The following is a 21,534-nucleotide window of genomic DNA, read 5'->3' as shown; positions in this document are numbered from 1 at the left end:
TATCTCAGACTGTGACGATGATTATTGTTTATTATAAAATTGGTTGAAACTGTTGAAGGGCACATGCAATACAAGTTGCAATTATTTTATATTGTTCCCTGAGATGTTTTTGTAAAGGTTTTTTTGTTTGTTTGTTTTTTTGGGGTGTTTTTTTTTTTGAGAGGAAAAAAACCCCCCACCTTGGTTCTTCTTTTCCATGTCATTTTAGCATAGTATGAAAACCCTCCCTACAGAATAATACAGTCTGATTTTGTGGCTGTGTCTTGAAATTTAAATATGTAAATAGCTTCACTCTGAATTGTATGGAGCTTGGCCACGAAGCAGTAAAGCATACAAGCTCACAGTGTGGGGCCACCGAGTGCTAAAGTCTGTAGCGCATAATAAAATGCATATCCTCTGTTGCAACACTCACTACAGAGTTCAGAACTGTCTCTGCAAGCATCAGCACAATAACTCTGAATCAGGAGCTTCATTAAATGGGTTTCCATAGCCAAACACCTGCACACAAACCTAAGATGAATCACACGGTCAGTCTGGTGGATGAATCAGAGTTTTGAATATGCCAATTTAAAGGCACAGCCACAAAATCAGCATGTTTTATCTGATTGGGTTTTCATACCATCCTAAAACGGCATGAGAAAAAAGCCTACCTACCCGAATGCATAATGCATTATGCCAGTGGTAAAGTTAAGTAGAGGAGGATTAATGGTCTGGGCCTGTTTTTCAGGCTTTGGGTTTACTTCCACCCCTTATGGCCCTTTTCCACTACCCTTTTTCAGCTCGCTTCAGCTCACTTCAGCCCGACACGGCTCGCATTTCGACTACCAAAAACCAGCACGACTCAGCTCGCTTCAGCCCTGCTTAGCCCCTAAAACTCGCACCGTTTTGGAGTGGGGCTGAAGCGAGCCGAGTGAGGCTGGGGGCATGAGCAGACACTCCCCTGTGCACTGATTGGTGAGGAGGAGTGTCCTCACATGCCCACACACGCCCCGCGAGCGCGCTGGGATCTGTAAACACCGCAAACCCGGAAGGAGAAGAATTACGAATTGCGAGAATTTCTGAAGCCTTATGCGCCTCGCCTCATCTATACGCTCTTGCCAGTATCTGTCCACGTTGTCGGTGACAACAAGCCACAGCACCAAGACCAGCAACACTAACGACTCCATGTCCTCCATGTTTATTGTTTACTATTCGGGTCGTGAGACTACCGCTTAAAAGCTCACTGATGTCACTGTTTGCGCTGCTTAACGACATCACCTGACGTCCACCCACTTTCGCTAACTCCACCCAATGTGTCCACCCACTTCCAGCTAGCACGGTTCAGCGCGGTTGTAGTCGAAATGCAACTCCAACAGCCCCACTCAGCTCGACTCAGCACGGCACGGCTCAGCCCGACTCAGCCGCGTTTGTAGTGGAAAAGCGGCATTAGTTCCATCCATCATCTTGATCACTTCCATCAGGAGGGAAGCTGGAGTCAATCCCAGTTGACGTTGGGCGAGGGGCAGGGCATATCCTGAACAGGTCGCCAGTCTATCACAGGGTTCACACAGAGACAGACAGCCATTCAAACACACATTCAAACTAATGGGCAATTTAGAGTAGGCAGTTGACCTAATCCACATGTCTTTGGCCTGGGTGAAACCCACACAGGACATGCACACAGAAAGGCCCCAGTCTGATTTGAACCAGAACCTTCTTGCTGTGAGGTGACTGTGCTAACCACTGTGCCACCCCACCTCATTCCAGGGAAGGATTAATGGTACGTTATACAGTGACATTTTAGACAATTGTATGATTCTGACTTTGTGGTAAAGATTTGGGACCCTTCTTGTTCTAGTATAACTGTGTCCCTTTGTACAAAGTGGGGATCTCCAATGGACTGCACAGAGCCCTAACTTCAACCCCATTTAACATGTTTCAGATGAACTGGAACAGTGATTGTGAGCCAGTCCAAAATCAGTGCCTGACCTCACAAATGCTCTTTGGACTGAATGGGCACTAGAGACGTACTCCAAAATCTTGTAGAATTGTAGACTTTCCAGAAGATTGAAGACTGTTACAGCTCGAAGAATGATTAAGAGGGTTTTCTTATATCTTCATTACATTAGACCTGGTATTAGTCTCTGCTTGATGGAAAGGGTGTTTCTGGACCAACAATTTGTGCTGAAACTAGAGTCTTAAAAACAGGTATTTATGAGCTCCAGTCACTGATAAGGGGTAAAACCTATAACATGGGACAAACAGGATGGTATGTGTGCGCGCGCGTGTGTGTGGTTGAGGCTTCAAAGGCGTATGGTAATATCCTTATCTTTGTTACAATTTTGGGATGAAGGACTTCAGTATAAAGGCTTTTTTGTAAGAGAGAATGCTGTAAGGACTGTAAGAGAAAAGCCTGCAAGTAGGGAGTGTGTGTTAGCACTGAACAAGTGCTCAGAGTGGCAACACCTGGGTATGAACCTGAAGTTTAAATAAAACCTTCTCTTCTCCAGGTTTGTGCCTGCTTGCATCTTTATTCAAGGGGAAAACAGAAAATTTACTTCACAATTCAACAAGCTGCAAACTGGGGACATTTCGACATTATGGCCAAATGTATGCAGAGTAGTGTGTAAATTAGTCTTATATTTGGTGTTCTCTTGGATGTCTTAGATTTAGTATCTTTAAAATATATAATTAACTCATTATAAATGTTTTTATGACTCTCAGTGTTGCATTGTGGAACAAATATCATGTGGTGTTCTGCACTAATCATTATTATAATTTGAATTTTTCTCAATAGTTGTCACACTGCTGGGACTTCCCACTTGGCTCTGTGGTGATTCCTATCAGAGAGCTTCTTTCCCAACCAAATCTGCTGCTGGACCAATGGCTAAATTTGGATGGAGCTTCACCTCAGAGTCAGATACTGCTGAGGGCAGAGCTGAAGGTATAAATCACAGGCCAATTCATAGGAACAGTAAGTGTGAGTCCTTGCTAAGACATTTGCTTACTGACACAGCAAAAGAGAAGGTATACTGTCTATTTATATATGCACAATATATTATTAATATCCTAGCTTGTACCATCTTACTTGATTTGTGTAAGGACTCTGGGTATAGTTGAAAATCCATGTGCAGCAATATTTATTAATGGAATGGTAAAGAATTGTAACTTGTAACTCAGGCAAGAGTCAGACAATGAGAAACATTGTCAGAGGGCAAATCCAAAACAGAAATCAAGAGGCAAGGGTCAGAAGACAGCCATGTCCATTTAGAAGATAGATAAATTACACAAAAAGTGAGGAATACTTTGCAAAAACACTGTGCACCACATACCCAAACCCCTTAAAATTGCCTTACTTTGACCTTAATTTCCTTGTACATTTTTTCAGTAGTTTTTAAGTGGAATTGTGCATGATTCTTGGCCAAGTAAGGGGTACAACTACAGATTTTTTTCTCTTATTTTTTTCAGATTTGCCCCTTAATTTTAGTCCTTAAAATCTTATCACCCTTTAATTTTGATTAATTAAGGAATAATTTAAGACTGTTTTAAGGTCTGTAAAGCCCTAAAATATCATTTTGGTTAAATATCACCCCTTAATTAGATTTCTTATATTTTCTATTTTAATTTTTAATCAGGTCAAACGTGAGGCATTTTTAAGGGTGAAATTAATGGGGTTGTTTAGTGTTACGAATTAATGAGAATCAAGTTAAGGATTCTCATGTTCATTGGTCCTTTAATTTGATGATACAAATTACTACCAGTTTTTCGTCATGTATATGAACAGCTGGCCATCATTGAGGTCATTTGTTGGTAAAATAAAACACAAAATAACATTTATTTATAACATTTATTTATAAATAATTATCATGAAAATATATTTTTTTTTTTTGGCAGGGGAAAGCGTGCTTGTCACCTTCCTGGCTCCTCCTCACTTTCCTAACTGGTCCCATTTCTGGTTCTCATTATGTATTTTGTTTTCCATGTTACTTTTTACTCCTGTTTAAAATAGAAAAAGAAACAATGTTAACAATATTCAGAGGACATGACTGTAATGGGGCGGCACAGTGGTGTAGTGGTTAGTGCTGTCGCCTCACAGCAAGAAGGTCCGGGTTCGAGCCCCGTGGCCGGCGAGGGCCTTTCTGTGCGGAGTTTGCATGTTCTCCCCGTGTCCACGTGGGTTTCCTCCGGGTGCTCCGGTTTCCCCCACAGTCCAAAGACATGCAGGTTAGGTTAACTGGTGACTCTAAATTGACCGTAGGTGTGACTGTGAGTGTGAATGGTTGTCTGTGTCTATGTGTCAGCCCTGTGATGACCTGGCGACTTGTCCAGGGTGTACCCCGCCTTTCGCCCGTAGTCAGCTGGGATAGGCTCCAGCTTGCCTGCGACCCTGTGAAAGGATAAAGCGGCTAGAGATGAGATGAGATGACTGTAATGGTGTCCAAACATGTAATTACTACAGTTTGTTGTGCATCAAAATTTAAGAGAAATGGCTCTTGGATCATTCCCAGTAACATGTACTGTATATGAGGACAAAGCCACAAACTATTGAGAAAAACAAGTGTTAATATAATGCTATGCTTGTTCTTAGTGCTATCAAGACACACAATGCAACAATTAATTATTGAGCTAGTATTTCAACGAAATGGTCATTGCATGACTATGCAATGGTCAGTAAAGCGTGGTATGATCTCCTGGAGTTAGATCAAGCTCTTCCTTTACTTCTACAAATTTAAAAAAAAAATTGCATGTACACTGCATTCTCTGAAACATTGGCCAAAAATTGTGCCAGATTCTGTTATCTCCACTAACGGAGGAAATCAACTTTTCTTAAAGGTGCTGACTGCAAAGTTGAATTCTGGGCAAAATGTTCTATTTCTATTGCTGTTGGAGTTTTGAGATGTTTTGCTGCTGCACACACCATGTACCCTATGTGCAAATGTTTTGCCGAGATAAAATGTGTCCCGCATTTTATGATTCCGGAGATTGCCAAAGCAAGTGAGTAACAATATCACATGACTACCATGGGGTGTGTTTGACTTACTTTTAACCAAAACAAGTCGGCATGGGCAAACATCGCAGACTCTGCTCTACCGTCAGCTAAAAGCTAGCGAGAAAAGAAAAAGAGAGCCTGCCAAGTGAGTGCAATTGCAAGAGCAAGGTTAGATGATGTCATTTTTTTTTCCTAGACAGATAACTAAATCATTCTAGCTAGTGCTTAGCTATCTTAGCCTTAGAATTCATGGGCTCGACTCCATGGTAGCGAGTATGGAGTTATACACCTAATGTTTTGATCTTACAGAGAAAGAAACAATAACACAGAAGTAGTAACCGTGAAAAGATATTTGTCTTTTGTTTTACAGATCTGTTTGCGAATCTCAACCACAAATTGCATACCTGCGACTCAAAACTCTCCAAGGTCGATGCAGTGTCATGATATTTTCCGTACATCACCATCTTGGTGTGACACAGTTCCATAATTATGCTAATTAGTTCAAGCTCCTCGCGTTCGGCTGTTTCTGTAGGTCCATACTATTTACCTCAAAAGATAGGGAAACGGTCCCAAAACAATCACATCTTGTCCGCATGATGTTCTTGCAAGATGTAGGAAAATACCATGCACAATAAAAATTTTATTTTATTTTTTTTTATTTCAGATGACTTTGCAGTCAGCACCTTTTAACTAGTAAATATCCAACATTAAGTGAATTTGATATGTACCTCATCTCATCTCATCTCATTATCTCTAGCCGCTTTATCCTTCTACAGGGTCGCAGGCAAGCTGGAGCCTATCCCAGCTGACTACGGGCGAAAGGCGGGGTAAACCCTGGACAAGTCGCCAGGTCATCACAGGGCTGACACCTATGGCCCTTTTCCACTACCCTTTTTCAGCTCACTTCAGCTCACTTCAGCCCGACACGGCTCGCGTTTCGACTACCAAAAACCAGCACGACTCAGCTCGTTTCAGCCCTGCTTAGCCCCTAAAACTCGCACCGTTTTGGAGTGGGGCTGAAGCGAGCCAAACCGTGCCGACTGAGGTTGGGGGCGTGAGCAGACACTCCCCTGTGCACTGATTGGTGAGGAGGCGTGTCCTCACATGCCCACACACGCCCCGCGAGCGCGCTGGGATCTGTAAACACCGCAAACCCGGAAGAAGAATAATTACGAATTACGAGAATTTCTGAAGCCTTATGCGCCTCGCCTCATCTATACGCTCTTGCCAGTATCTGTCCGCGTTGTCGGTGACAACAAGCCACAGCACCAAGACCAGCAACACTAACGACTCCATGTCCTCCATGTTTATTGTTTACTACCGCTTAAAAGCTCACTGAATCAGTGACATACAGAGCATCGTGGACGAGTTCGCGGAGCGCAAGGCTCGTCGTATGCCCTTCAAATAATGCGCGCAGTAGGCTATTGATGTTTTATTATGAGCCATGTACAGTATGTCGCCTAATGTTTTTTTGTTTCTGAGTTACATGTTCGTCTGAAGGACTTAATGTACAAAATAACATAGTTGCACCCCGTAGTGTTGAAATTGGTAAACACAGTGCATTCAGTGAGGTTTGCACCGCCCTCCTTTTATTTCTGACTCTTCCTGTCACCGCTGCAACCTCTGAGCGCTCATTCGTATGCCCTTCAAATAATGTGCGCAGTATAGGCTATTGATGTTTTATTATGAGCCATGTACAGTATCCTAATGTTTTTTGTTTCTGAGTTACATGTTCGTTTGAAGGACTTGATGTACTAAATAACATAGTTGCACCCGGTAGTGTTGAAATTGGTAAACACCGCAGTTGCGGACATTTTGTAGCCTAAAATGATGTTATGATAAGCTTTAATAAAGGGCCCGGTCATTTGCCCCGCCCCCGGCCCGGCTCTGACTTGTTCCGCCACTGTCACTGATGTCACTGTTTGCGCTGCTTAACGACATCACGTGACGTCCACCCACTTTCGCTAACTCCACCCAATGTGTCCACCCACTTCCAGCCAGCACGGTTCAGCGCGGTTGTAGTCGAAATGCAACTCCAACAGCCCCGCTCAGCCCGACTCAGCTCGACTCGGCACGGCACAGCTCAGCCGCGTTTGTAGTGGAAAAGCGGCACTAGACACAGACAACCATTCACACTCACATTCACACCTACGCTCAATTTAGAGTCACCAGTTAACCTAACCTGCATGTCTTTGGACTGTGGGGGAAACCGGAGCACCCGGAGGAAACCCACGCGGACACGGGGAGAACATGCAAACTCCACACAGAAAGGCCCTCGCCGGACCCGGGGTTCGAACCCAGGACCTTCTTGCTGTGAGGCGACAGCGCTAACCACTACACCACCGTGCCGCCCTGATATGTACCTAGAAGGTATAAATGTTCAAATCTTTCAGTTGAAGGAAATCATTCACTTTCCCCATTAGGTCCAATACAGTCTTCAATAAGAAAATGAGCAAGGGGTATTTTGTGTTATAAATTGTTACAAATCTTAAATGGCATAACAGATTTTAATTCCATCACCATAAAATGAAAGCAGAAAGGCTTTATTTCCAATCCACACCGATCAAACTATATTAGTTATTTAAAATGACATATTTAGAAGTAAAAAGCATTTCCTCTGTATGTCTAAGTATGCAAGTTGAGTTTAAGTCTGGAGTTTCAGTGAGGTGTATGTGTACAGAAATAGGTGTTACGTTTGCAAACAATCAGATTCTTTTCAATGGCTCTTTGGTATGAACGAATGGAACTGACTCATACTTGAAAGCCATTCTTTTTATCATTGTGCCCAAATTTCACTGATTGCCTTAAATCCATTCAGCCCTAATTTCCCTTTACATGAACAGTCACTACGTTTACATGCACATAGAGAGAATCGAATTTCTGCCGTTGCTCAACTGAAATCGAAGTTCAAAATGCCATGTATACACCTTAATTCGGCTGAAATTGAACCGAACTTGATTTCTTGGAATCGAGCTACACGACCTAGATTATGCGATTTCTGCCGAGCTACTTAGTGCATGTAAACCCTATTGAGCTACGTATTTGAGCTACTTACTTCAGCACTGCCCCTTCCGGAAGTGACAAGACCACAAGGGAAACACAACAGCCTCGGTCGGCATGACAACGAATCATGACAACGGCATGAATCTTTTCTTTTTGTGGCATTGTTTGCACTGTTAAAATTTAGCTCACTTACTGTATCACCAAATACATCTGTACGGCTTTTGCATAGCTGTGAATTGTGTCGAAAAAACAGCCTCGGTCAGCATGACACTTCACCTTAGCCTCCCACTTTATTAGGAACACTTCAGTTCATACATACAAACTACAAACACTCTTCTTAGAGTTTAGAGTTTATTTTATTTTTAAAAGGGACAGTGTACAAATTAAACATTATCCTTGTGGTCAGGACAGATGTCTGTACCAGGTTATAGCAGTGCATGCTAATTTCTGCCTGTAGTCACTTTGTTTATACTCTTGAATAGCTCTTCTTCATGACGACAACCGGAAGTGTACCAACACGAAGGGGCGTGTAGCGCCACCTGTGGCTCGGGTGCACAATGCACCTCATAACAATAGCTCGATTTAAACACTGTGCATGTAGGATTGGATTTCTCTGGCACCCTGCTGGGACCTTCAGCTCGATTACCGACAGCAGCTCGATTTGGATGTGCATGTAAACGTAGTCAGTGAGAACCAGCCATTTACAAGTCTATGTCGCGTTTGGTTCCTTAAAGAGTTACTGCACACTCAAATGTGTTTTTGAGCTGTACAGTAAATGTGTTTTTGAGCCTGTACTGTGATGAAGCACATCAATCCTGATCTTAATATTGACAAAATTACCATTTTTTTTATAAAAATCAGGATTTTATGGGTTGAAAATGGCTCAAAATGCCATCTACTGGTTAAAATCATCCTAAACCTTGCAAGGGCAATGCTGATGTAGAGTCAACCATTTGGTACTTCTCTAGGTCATCAGTCAAGTCAGGTTTATTTGTATAGCGCTTTTAACAACAGACATTGTCGCAAAGCAGCTTTACAGAAAATGAAAGGCTTTAAACATGAGCTAATTTTATCCCTAATTTATCTCTGATGACCAAGCCTGTGCCAGTCAGTCATCCAGAAGGCCAGTGACTTGATTTCATATCTTCTGCCAGACCTGCCGGTCAAGCATGGCCTCCTTAAGGTGATCCCCTGGTAGGTCGGTATCCTTTTCAAGGACAGCGCTGAGGGTTGTGCAAGGTCAACCAACCTTGCATTTCGCTTTGGGCTCCCAGAGTAAAACTCTGGCAGCAGGCCGATCGTGCCGCATCACATGGCCACACAGTGCTAGATGCCTCTTCCTTATTACGCATGAGAGTTGGAGTAGGTTTCAGTACAGTCACTCATTTGACCAATGATCATGCCATGAGACATTTAGAATTCTACACAGCATACAGGTGTAAAGTTCCATTGAGAGACTTTTCCTAGGTTTTGGTCAATAACCAGGATTCCAAGCCATACAGGAGTATAGACTCCACTGATGCTTTGAAGACTTTAGTCTTGTGGCCCTTTTCCACTACCCTTTTTCAGCTCACTTCAGCTCGCTTCAGCTCACTTCAGCCCGACACGGCTCGCGTTTCGACTATCTAAGAACAGCACAACTGGGCTCGCTTCAGCCCTGCTCAGCCCCCAAAACTCGCACGGTTTTGGAGTGGGGCTGAAGCGAGCCAAACCGAGCTGAGTGAGGCTAGGGGTGTGAGGAGACACTCCCTTGTGCACTGATTGGTGAGGAGGAGTGTCCACACACGCCCCGCGAGCATGCTGGGATCTGTAAACACTGTAAACCCGGAAGAAGAAGAATTACGAATTACGAGAATTTCTGAAGCCTTATGCGCCTCGCCTCATCTATACGCTCTTGCCAGTATCTGTTGGCATTGTCGGTGACAACAAGCCACAGCACCAAGACCAGCAACACTAACGACTCCATGTCCTCCATGTTTATTGTTTACTCTCCGGGTTGTGAGACTACCGCTTAAAAGATCACTGATGTCACTGTTTGCGCCGCCTAACATCACGTGACGTCCACCCACTTTCGCTAACTCCACCCAATGTGTCCACCTACTTCCAGCCAGCACGGTTCAGCGCGGTTGTAGTCGAAATGCAACTCCAACAGCCCCGCTCAGCTCGACTCAGCCCAACTCAGCACGGCACGGCTCAGCCCAACTCAGCCGCGTTGGTAGTGGAAAAGCGGCATTGGTTTCTCTGGAAGTGGGGCAGCCCAGATTTTGAACAGAGAGTTGAGGGCACCCCATGCTTTGGCCTTCCGGCAGTCGATGTCATGAGAGGTATTTCTCCAGCTACCAAGGTACTTGGTCTCTATGGCTGTGCTATCAAGGGTGTGGAGGGGTTAGACAGTTGAAGGATTGAAGTGCATCCATTTGTTACTTGCATTCAACTGAAGGCCAACTGCCTGGAAAGTCAGCTCAGCCACAGTGAATAAGTGCTTTGGCAGAACTGATTGCATCTTGAGAAGTGTAGTGTCATCAGTGAAGTCTAGGTCAGCAAGGTGGACTGCAGGGTGGTGCGAACTACGTCTGTGCTTAGCTGTCAGGCCATCATCGGAATGTATGGCTATAATGCAGGGTGTAGTCAAGGACAATGATGAAAAGCAAGGGGGCTACTGGATCCCCTTGAAGTAAGTACGGTATAAGTTGATGGTGAACTCATCCGTACGCACAAAGGATGGAAAACATGTTATCACATCAGATAGAATCAAATGCCTTTTTAAAGCCTAAGAAGACAACAACTCCCTCCTTTTGGTGGTTCATGAGCTCTTCAGTGATGCATCAGAGAGCTAGGATTTGCGAAATAGTAGAGCACACTTTTTGGAAGCCATTTTGGTTTGGGCGCAGGAAGTTGTCCATTATAGGCCTGATCCTGTTTAGCAGCAGTCTGTTGTAGAATTTTGAAGCCACTTGGTTTAGGCTAATGCCTCTGTAGTTGCCTATATGTTATGAAATTTAGATAAAAGAACCCTCTAATCAGAGGTGGTTATCCCCCAGTCCTGGTCATTGAGAGGGAGTCTGTGAAACTGTGCTCATTTTGAAATATATAAAATGAAATTACTGTACAGTATATTGGTGGGATGTACAAGTTTGATTCTGTTCCAAATTTTTCCATAGCTTTATCCCACTCATTATTTCGCAGATAAACCTAGTAATCCCTGCCCCTAAAAGAAAAAAGAATGATGAACTGTTCTTTTGAATATTTTAATTGCCATAGTACTGTGATAAGTAAATAATCCACTTTCACAAGTAGTCAATATTGACTACCAGCTATGCAAAGAGATAAGACACTGCTGTGCTCTCATCTTCACCGAGACATGGCTGCACAAAGGTATCGCCGACTCTAATGCAACTAGAAGGGCTAGCCTTCTGCACCAACAGAAACACTTCCTTGTCAGGTAAGACATGCAGCAGCTTGTGTGTTTACATCAGTAACAGCTGGTGTACGAATGCAACAATCATCTCTGTGCACTGTTCGGCACTCGTGGAGGTTTTAGCAGTTAGATGCAGACCTTTTTATATTCCCAGAGAGTTCACGACAGTTATCATTGCTGTTTACATCCTGCCTAGCACCAATGCTAAAGCTTGCAGTGCTGTGAGTGAACTCTATGGGATAATCAGCAAGCTTCAGACAGCTCACCCTGCTGGTTTCTTCACTGTTACTGGGGACTTCAATAATGCATCACACAAGTCGGTTCTACTCAGATTTCATCAAAATGTTGACTGTGTTACACAATGGGATAACATGCTCTTTCTCTGGCACATCGCTGCAGTGACATGGCCACTCTGACAGCTCTTACCAGCCATCAAAGTCTCTAGGGAAGAATTACAATAGTGGTTTCCCATTGCCTTCTACTTGTATTCTGTTATAGAGGTTTTCTCCTCTCAACCATTCATTCACGCCTATGGGCAATTTAGAGTAGCCAGTTAACCTAATCCGCATGTCTTTGGATGGTAGGGGAAACCGAAGCACCCAAAGAAAACCAACGCAGACACAGGAAGAACATGCAGACTCCACACAGAAAGTCCCCAGTCGGCAGTGAGGTTCGAACCCAGAACTTTCTTGATGTGAGGTGACCGCGCTAACCACTGCACCACCTTGCTGGCACATTTTAAATGAAAACACCCGGCAGCCACACGACTCTGGAGTTAATGTAGCAAAAGTGATGCATTATAAAACTAAAATGTATTAATGCAGATGTAGCCTAAATAGACAAATGTCAGTCTTAGCGCTGTCATCACAATGCCTGGCTGCCAGCTATCTCCATGTAACGTTAGGTTGACTAAACTTGGGTTACTATTGGGCTAGTCTGTTAGCTAGATTCAGCATGGCAAATATTGTGAATAAGCATGAACAAAGTTTGGTGCCCATCATTTAGACAATCTTATTTTCAATTTATTTGTGATCATCATGTGCACCTTCCATTCCTGGAATTCTTTGTACAAACTGGGATGTATGTACATCAAATGTTTCATCAGGTTAGATGTATCGTCTCCTCCCACTACACATGACTTGAGGCACCATTTCCACAATGGAACAGAAGGGGACTCCACCTCTCCACTATCACTTTCCCTTAAAGCAAAATTTTGCTATATCTTGCACAGAGAGCCTTGTGTCTCGACAAATTTCAGAAATCTTATGTCACCAGTTTGTTCAGCCTGTTGCTGAATCCATAGTGTCTTCCCAAACTTGGCTAGATAACTAGAGGCAGTATGGTATGGTCACCAGTCAGAGGGAGAGCTCTTCCACTGTGGCAAAACGTTAATTATCGAAATTTGTGAAATGATAACGTACAAAATCAAATGACAAATTTAAGTCAAGTTTATTTGTATAGCGCTTTTAACAATAAACATTGTTGCTAAGCAGCTTTACAGAATTTGAATGACTTAAAACATGAGCTAATTTTATCCCTAATCTATCCCCAATGAGCAAGCCTGTGTTGACGGTGGCAAGGAAAAACTCCCTCAGATGACATGAGGAAGAAACCTCGAGAGGAATCAGACTCAAAAGGGAACCCATCCTCATTTGGGCAACAGCAGACAACATGACTATAACATTAACAATTTTACCATGAAGTCAGTTGATGATGTAGTCAAGAGATAACATAGGGCATCAGGATGGATCGGGCAGGTCCGAGGAGCAGAAGAGGTCAGCATCTTGATCTCAGGATTGACATGTAACTCAGAGGGACAGATTGGGGGGGGGAGAAAACACAGGTTGTTAGGTATGCCCAATGTCACCTGAATAAGTAGGAACAATATACATTTTGCGTCGAATACAAGCAGGGACTCCGGCAAAACTAACTATGACAGCATAACTAAAAGGGGAGAGCCAGAAGGTAACACAGGCATGAGGGAACCCTAGGACATAAGCCAGCCAGCCACTACACCATCAACAAACTCGAGTGAGCAAGCGAGTGGGGGACTGATAGCATCCATACATCCCAGTTTACCAAAACACACTGTCTGAGGACCCTCCAGATCTACTCCTTTACCTCATAAACACCATTAACAAAAGACTTGACTAAACAGATATGTTTTCAGCCGAGGCTTACAGTAAATGCTGAGACTGTGTCTTATTCCCGAACACTACTTGGAAGGTTGTTCCATAATTGTGGGGCTTTGTAAGAAAAGGCTCTGCCCCCTGATGTAGCCTTCACTATACGAGGTACCAGCAGATAGCCTGCACCTTTTGATCTAAGTAGGCGTCGTGGGTCATAAAGGACCAGAAGTTCGCTCAGGTACTGTGGTACGAGACCATTTAGTGCTTTAAAGGTCAATAGTAGTATTTTATAATCAGTACGAAATTTGATTAGGAGCCAATGCAGTGTGGATAAGACAGGGGTGATGTGGTCATATTTTCTAGTTCTAGTAAGGACTCTTGCTGCTGCATTTTGAACGAACTGGAGCTTGTTTATGTGCTTATTGGAACATCCAGACAGTAAGGCATTACAGTAATCCAACATGGAGGTAACAAAAGCATGAACTAGTTTTTCTGCATTGTGTAGTGACATTAAATTTCTTAACAATATTTCCGAGATGAAAGAAAGCTATCTGGGTAATGTTATCGATGTTAGTTTCGAATGAAAGACTGGGGTCAATAATCACCCCGAGGTCTTTTACTGCTGCACGTGAAGAAACAAAGGCCATCCAGAATTACTATGTAATCAGAAAACCTACTTCTCGCTGAAGTAGCCATTAATGGTAAATTACCAGTAACTGGAGCAACACCAGTCACTGTATATCAAGTTTGCATGCTTTATTTTCTTGCCATCTGTCCTACACAAGCCATTCTGAATTAATTTCATGGTAATATGTTGTATTTTCTTATGGGAATCTACATAATGGTCCATAACCTCTCCAAAATATACCTGAAAACCTATCCAAATCAATATGCAAGAACTCCAGTCTTTTATCAGTACATTTTCACATATTATGGTTTTGATAATTCCAGAGAAATTGCACTTAGATCAAGGTAGCTTGTCGTAGGATTTGTTCCAGTGTTCTCAGTCTTTCAATCAAGAAATCAATCAAATAAATAAATGTCCATACTAGAGCCCCATTATCCAGAACAATTACAAATTCTTTGCTTGTAATGTGCTGTTACCACCTTCTACTATGAGCTGTGGGGTGCTGGGGGAGTGGAGAGTCCTGATGTACCCACTGAAGCAGAGATAGGTGATGGCTAAAGGCCTCTGCATGCTCTTGCGACAAGGCTTTCGCAGATAGCTTTTCGCAGACAGGTGTAATTTATCGTTGAGCGGGGAGTAATAGGCGTGCGCGATGTTATTCACCGCCACAACGCAAGGGGGCGCGAAATCGCTAGGAGTAGTTGGTGGGTGTGGTTAGTGGAGTGTTTATCCTCCGGTTACTTATAATGACTAGAACTGGAGTCGTATAGATGTACGTACTTCCTCACTTCCTTGATCAACCGCTGTTCGTGCTGCTCCATCTTCGCTCGTGTTTTTAAAAATGGCGGTCGTGAAAACAAACCAAACCGGGAAAGTAGGGAAGCGGAAGTGCGTGTACAGCGGATGTAGAGTGGACCAATCAGAGCCCTCTTGTCTGCGGCGCTGTCTGCGAGGCTGTCTGCGGTGGTCACAATTTTTGGGAGGTGCGCGCAGAGTGTCTGCGAAGGGGGGGGCTTCGCGGATGCCGTCTGCGACGCCATCTGCGAGGACTGGGTTGTCAGCATAAATTGGCCTTAAGAGGAAGAGCCAAATGTGCTTCTTGGAGGGGGGATGTTAAACAACCCAGCATACAGGTAAAAAAAAAACATGCATGCAAGAAGGAAATAATGCTAATGTTGCTTTGAGTTCATTATTAGATGTATACAACTATTTAGAACAGATGTTACAACATAAAATAGGTTGGGCTCAACCTACAGAATGACTGAGACCTACAGCATACAGGGTAACTGAGAGGGTTAATGATCCTTGTGACCTCAACGACTCTCCTTAGGGTTGCTTTTGGTCTACTAGAGGATAAATGCCTGGAACACTTAATTAGTCAGACAGAACTGAAGAAGCCTTTCAGATGAGAAGTGAAGCATCTTCAAGAATTTCAAGCAAGTCCAGTTGCCTCCTTTAGTACCTTTACGATGACCTGGATGACTGAGAACCTTTACAGATAGGTTGGGCTCAGGCTACGTTTACATTAGACCGTATCTGTCTCGTTTTCTTCACGGATGCACTGTCCGTTTACATTAAACCACCTGGAAAAGCCGGGAAACGGGAATCCGCCAGCGTCCACGTATTCAATCCAGATCGTATCTGATCCGGTGCTGTGTAAACATTGAGATACGCGAATACGCTGTGCTGAGCTCTAGCTGGCGTCCTCATTGGACAACGTCACTGTGACATCCACCTTCCTGATTCGCTGGCGTTGGTCATGTGACGCGACTGCTGAAAAACGGCGCGGACTTCCTCCTTGTATCACCTTTCATTAAAGAGTATAAAAGTATGAAAATACTGCAAATACTGATGCAAATACTGCCCATTGTGTAGTTATGATTGTCTTTAGGCTTGCCATCCTTCCACTTGCAAGTAGTAAGTGATATGCGCTGGGATCACACACACAGCGGCTCAGTCCCGAATCGTGGCTTGTGCACTTCACTCGCGCGCTCTGTGAGCTGCGCAGGGCCGGAGTGCGCACCCTCCAGAGGGCACTCGCTGTTCAGGGCGGAGTGATTTGGAGCGCAGGATGCCTGCGGAGCCGAGCGTGTCCGTGTATTGGTGTTGCTGTGTGCACGGCTAACGGTTTTAGTGTAAACGCGAATCGTTTTAAGAACGTTAATCTGATGATCCGCTGATTCGACGTAATGTAAACGTAGCCTCAGTGTGTCTGTGCTGTTGTGCAGCTATGAGCATGTATAATTACATGTCCTTGAACTCAATGGTTGACAGTTGAACACAAATTGAACATTACAACAAACGATGGCACAACAGGGTGTTTTTACACAGCAGTCAATCACAGCTCAATTTTCTTTGAAGGTGGGCAATGCACATATCCTTTTAAACTGGAACATGAGTACTATTGGCTAAAATAAATGTCAGGTGGGGTTTACATTAGACCGTATCAGCAGATCATCAGATTAACGTTTTTAAAACGATTAGTGTGCACACAGCAACACCTATTGAGGTATTTCACTCACGTGACCAAGTCATGTGATGCTGCCATTTTGGACGGCACGGCTCGAATCAGTTTGAATGCGAGGAAGGTGACAAACGAAAAACATAAAAGAAAAAGGAGCGAGATGCAGAAAACACCTTCACTATCCAGCGACGTAGGGCATTTACAGGGCGAGCAGAGGGAGAGGTATTTGCAAAAATTGAGGTTAGCAGGTTTAGAGAGCGACGTTTACCTGCTTCCACCAGGATTGTTCACTGACGTACGGAAGTACACAAAGCCCTCGTCTTTACCTGACTTCGGCCCACATGATCTGTATACCTATGTCGTTAAAAACCCATCGCCATACACAGGTATTGATCTGAAAGTGTATAAGAGTTTGGATACCTACAAATATTTTGTGTCAGGCTGGGTAACATGCCTACATCAGCGGGTCGTCCCTGGAGCCGGTGGTCGCCATCTGATTACAGCTAAGGTTTGTTCACATTTTCATTTACTTTCGGTCCTCAGGATAAACAAAATGTTATTAAATGTCATTGAAATAACTTCTTAGTCTGTTGAGACATGGCCCGTTATAAGTTTGCTGTTACCAGGCAATGACTAAGAACTGTATTATTAGACTCGGTGTAGTTGTAGCAGTGTATTAGCAACTAGCTGTTAGCAGTAGCTAATGTCAACAACATCATAGCTGGTATGTTACTGTAGTAATGTTTACGTTCAGTCATTTGGATGACTGTTAAAACCTTTCAGTCTCAAGTTTTTCCTTTACTGGATTTACTAGTTTACTGAGCTAGCGCGCTCGGGCAAGCCGGGAGCTAGCGCGCGCTTGCCGGCCGGCCTGCCGGCCGGGAGCCTGGCTAGCGCGCGCGCTTGCCGGCCGGGAGCCCGGCTAGCGCGCGCGCTAGCTCAGTAAACTAGTAAATCCAGTAAAGGAAAAACTTGAGACTGAAAGGTTTTAACAGTCATCCAAATGACTGAACGTAAACATTGCTACAGTAACATACCAGCTACTGTTGTTGACATTAGCTAGCTTGCCGTCCAAAATGGCGGACACCGGGGCGTCACGTGACCCTGTGACGTCAGGTGAAATACCTCAATACACGATTCGCGTGCACACAGCAACACCAATACACGGATACGCTCGGCTCCACAGGCATCCTGTGCTCCAAATCACTCTGCCCTGAACAGCGAGTGCCCTCTGGAGGGTGCGCACTCCGGCCCTGCGCAGCTCACAGAGCGCGCGAGTGAAGTGCACAAGCAGTGATTCGGGACTGAGCCGCTGTGTGTGTGATCCCAGCGCATATCACTTACCACTTGCAAGTGGAAAGATGGCAAGCCTAAAGACAATCATAACTACACAGTGGGCAGTATTTGCATCAGTATTTGCAGTATTTTCATACTTTTATACTCTTTAATGAAAGGTGATACAAGGCGGAAGTCCGCGCCGTTTTTCAGCAGTCGCGTCACATGACCAACGCCAGCGAATCAGGAAGGTGGATGTCACAGTGACGTTGTCCAATGAGGACGCCAGCTAGAGCTCAGCACAGCGTATCCGCGTATTCTCAATGTTTACACAGCACCGGACCAGACACGATCTAGATTGAATACGTGGACCCTGGCGGATTCCCGTTTCCCGGCGTTTCCAGGTGTTTTAATGTAAACGGACAGTGCATCCGCAAAGAAAACGAGACAGATACGGTCTAATGTATACTTGGCCTCAGTCAGATGCCAGGGACTGGCTAGGAGAAACCACCATCTTTGCAAGGGATCATCTAAATGCGTAAGTGGTTTTTGTATGGGTGTTACACGTGAAAATGGCCATCAAACAAGGTACTGGGGCAAATAACTACAGTCTCATAGACATACAGTGGAGCTTGAAAGTTTGTGAACTCTTTAGAATTTTTTATATTTCTGCATAAATATGAACTAAAATATCATCAGATTTTCACACAAGTCCTAAAAATAGATAAAGAGAACCCAGTTAAACAAATGAGACAAAAATATTATACTTGGTCATTTATTTATTGAGGACAATGATCCAATATTACGTATCTGTGAGTGGCAAAAGTATGTGAACCTCTAGGATTAACAGTTCATTTGAAGGTGAAATTAGAGTCAGGTGTTTTCAATCAATGGTGTGGCAATCAGGTGTGAGTGGGCACCCCATTTTATTTAAAGAACAGGGATCTATCAAAGTCTGATCTTTACAACCCATGTTTGTGGAAGTGTATCATGGCATGAACAAAAGAGATTTCTGAGGACATCAGAAAAAGTGTTGTTGATTGCTCATCAGGGTGGAAAAGGTTACAAAACCATCTCTAAAGAGTTTGGACTCCACCAATCCACAGTCAGACAGATTGTGTACAAATGGAGGACATTTAAGACCATCGTTACCCTCCCCAGGAGTGGTCGACCAACAAAAATCACTCCAAGAGCAAGGTGTGTAATAGTCGGCGAGGTCACAAAGGACCCCAGGGTAACTTCTAAGCAACTGAAGGCCTCTCTCACATTGGCTAATGTTAATGTTCATGAGTCTACCATCAGGAGAACACTGAACAACAATGGTGTGCATGGCAGGGTTGCAATGAGAAAGCCACTGCTCTCCAAAAAGAACATTGCTTCTCGTCTGCAGTTTGCTAAAGATCACGTGGACAAGCCAGAAGGATATACATAGTTTGCACATGATGTCACAAAGTCGGGGATTCCCTAGTGGCGGCCATCTTGTGGGTCAAGCTTACCGTACGGGTCACTGAGCACACATTGTAACGCGCGAATACAAAGTCTTCAAAAGAACCCAAGCAGGCTATTTAAAGCTAGCAATGGTGCACACCTGTTGTATTCACGGCTGTCATAATAGGTCAGATGATGACGTCAAGCGGAGCTTTTATGGAATTCCCACTGTACGGGAGCACGAAGGCGAGCAAACAAAGAAACTCGGCATATAAAGGAGAAATCTATGGCTGGCGAGAATCAGCCGCAAGGATTATCAGCCTTCCAAACACAGCAAAGTCTGCTCCGATCATTTTATAAGTGGTAAGTTGTTTAAATAAACAATCAATTGTGTTTGTTTGTTTTTGGAAACCAAAACATCATGTAAACAATCTCTGGAGAATGCCTAACTGGAACCGCTGAGTGTACATTTACATTGTAATGTACACTTAATATCGCTCGTTTGTCACGTTTCTATTTGACACTTGTCACTTCACTCACCCAAGGGTCATTTTTGAAAAACATTTTAGGTCTATTCTGTATGATTTGATTTGTGTTTAATCAACTTATTACGGTTGCATAACATTCAACAGTCTATTTAATGCTAGAATATATAAAGTTGTATATATCAGACAGCCTTTAAAGTTTGATGAAGTCAGTTTCAGGCTTTGGAGCAGGCTTTGGCAGTTTCAGGCTTTGGCAGCCCTGCATAGTCACTTGAAAATGCATCTTTGTCCACTTTGTAGGGGTCACTTCCCCCAATCAAGGCCAGTTTGGCTGCATACCGTTGTTGTGAGATGTCGTCTAATGTGTCTATATACTTCTGTTTGCTTGATTTTGCCGACATTGATCTTTATTTTAGAAAACTGGCTATATAACTTCATAAATTCGTCCGAGATAACGTAGCCGGTAATGGCAATGGTCCGTTTTGTTTGACCCACAAGATGGCGGCTGGAGGGCTTTCCCCGGAATGCCGTGACGTCAGTGAAAACTATGTATTCAAAAAATGTTTTGTGGACGGATGAAACCAAAATAGAACTTTTTGGTTTAAATGAGAAGCATTATGTTTGGAGAAAGGAAAACACTGTATTCCAGCTTAAGAACCTTATCCTATCTGTGAAATGTGGTGGTGGTAGTGTCATGGTTTGGGCCTGTTTTGCTGCATCTGGGCCAGGACGGCTTTCTATCATTGATGGAACAATGAATTCTGAATTATACCAGCAAATTCTAAAGGAAAATGTCAGGACATCTGTCCATGAACTGACTCTCAAGAGAAGGTGGGTCATGCAGCAAGACAACGACCCTAAGCACACAAGTTGTTCTACCAAAGAATGGTTCAAGAAGAATAAAGTTAATGTTTTGGAATGGCCAAGTCAAAGTCCTGACCTTAATCCAATCAAAATGTTGTGGAAGGACCTGAAGCAAGCAGTTCATGTGAGGAAACCCACCAACATCCCAGAGTTGAAGCTGTTCTGTATGGAGGAATGGGATAAAATTCCTCCAAGCCAGTGTGCAGGACTGATCAACAGTTACCGGCAACGTTTAGTTGCTGTTATTGCTGCACGGGGGGGGGGTCACAGCAGATACTGAAAGCAAAGGTTCGCATACTTTTGCTACTCACAGATATGTAATATTGGATCATTTTCCTCAATAAATAAATGACCAAGTATAATATTTTTGTCTCATTTGTTTAACTGGGTTCTCTTTATCTACTTTTAGGACTTGTGTGAAAATCTGATGATGTTTAAGGTCATATTTATGCAGAAATATAGAAAATTCTAAAGGGTTCACAAACTTTCAAGCACCACTGTATGTGGCTTTGAATATTCAGACGTTTTAGGGGAAAAATAATTTGTTGTGATGAAGTTTGAGAAGATGATGCTCGTATGATATGGGAAATGAAGACGCTTGTTGCGCTGTTAAATGAGCATGCAAATAAACTACTATGTCATGAGTTAAACTACCCAGTTTTGCCATTTAGTTTTTTGGATAGAAATTGACTTTGTAATGGCAAAAGTATAGACATTCTGGCAAATGGACAATTATTTTGACGAGGCATAATTATGCACACAGCAAAGGGTGTATGAGGTTTTTGCTTTGATTGTTTTCTAGTGAACTGTAGGGGACAGGTGTATGAAATTCAGTGTGTTTGTTGCAATATTGGTGCTTATGCTCTTAGTA

The 21,534-nt window shown here is 43.5% G+C and overlaps 1 protein-coding gene across 1 annotated transcript in view; it reads left to right on the top strand.

Annotated features, from left to right (window-relative positions):
- esyt1b (extended synaptotagmin-like protein 1b) overlaps nt 1-21,534 on the top strand; it is a 227,765-nt gene that overhangs the window by 87,504 nt on the left and 118,727 nt on the right. The window contains exon 25 of the mRNA XM_060919134.1: nt 2,777-2,923. Coding sequence (XP_060775117.1) covers nt 2,777-2,923 — 147 coding nt within the window. The remainder of the gene's footprint in view (nt 1-2,776; nt 2,924-21,534) is intronic.

Source organism: Neoarius graeffei, chromosome 4 (genome assembly GCF_027579695.1).
Source record: "Neoarius graeffei isolate fNeoGra1 chromosome 4, fNeoGra1.pri, whole genome shotgun sequence".
NCBI classification, from domain to species: domain Eukaryota; kingdom Metazoa; phylum Chordata; class Actinopteri; order Siluriformes; family Ariidae; genus Neoarius; species Neoarius graeffei.
The sequence above is the reverse complement of the archived record's forward strand: the minus strand, read 5'-3'. Positions and strand labels throughout refer to the sequence as shown.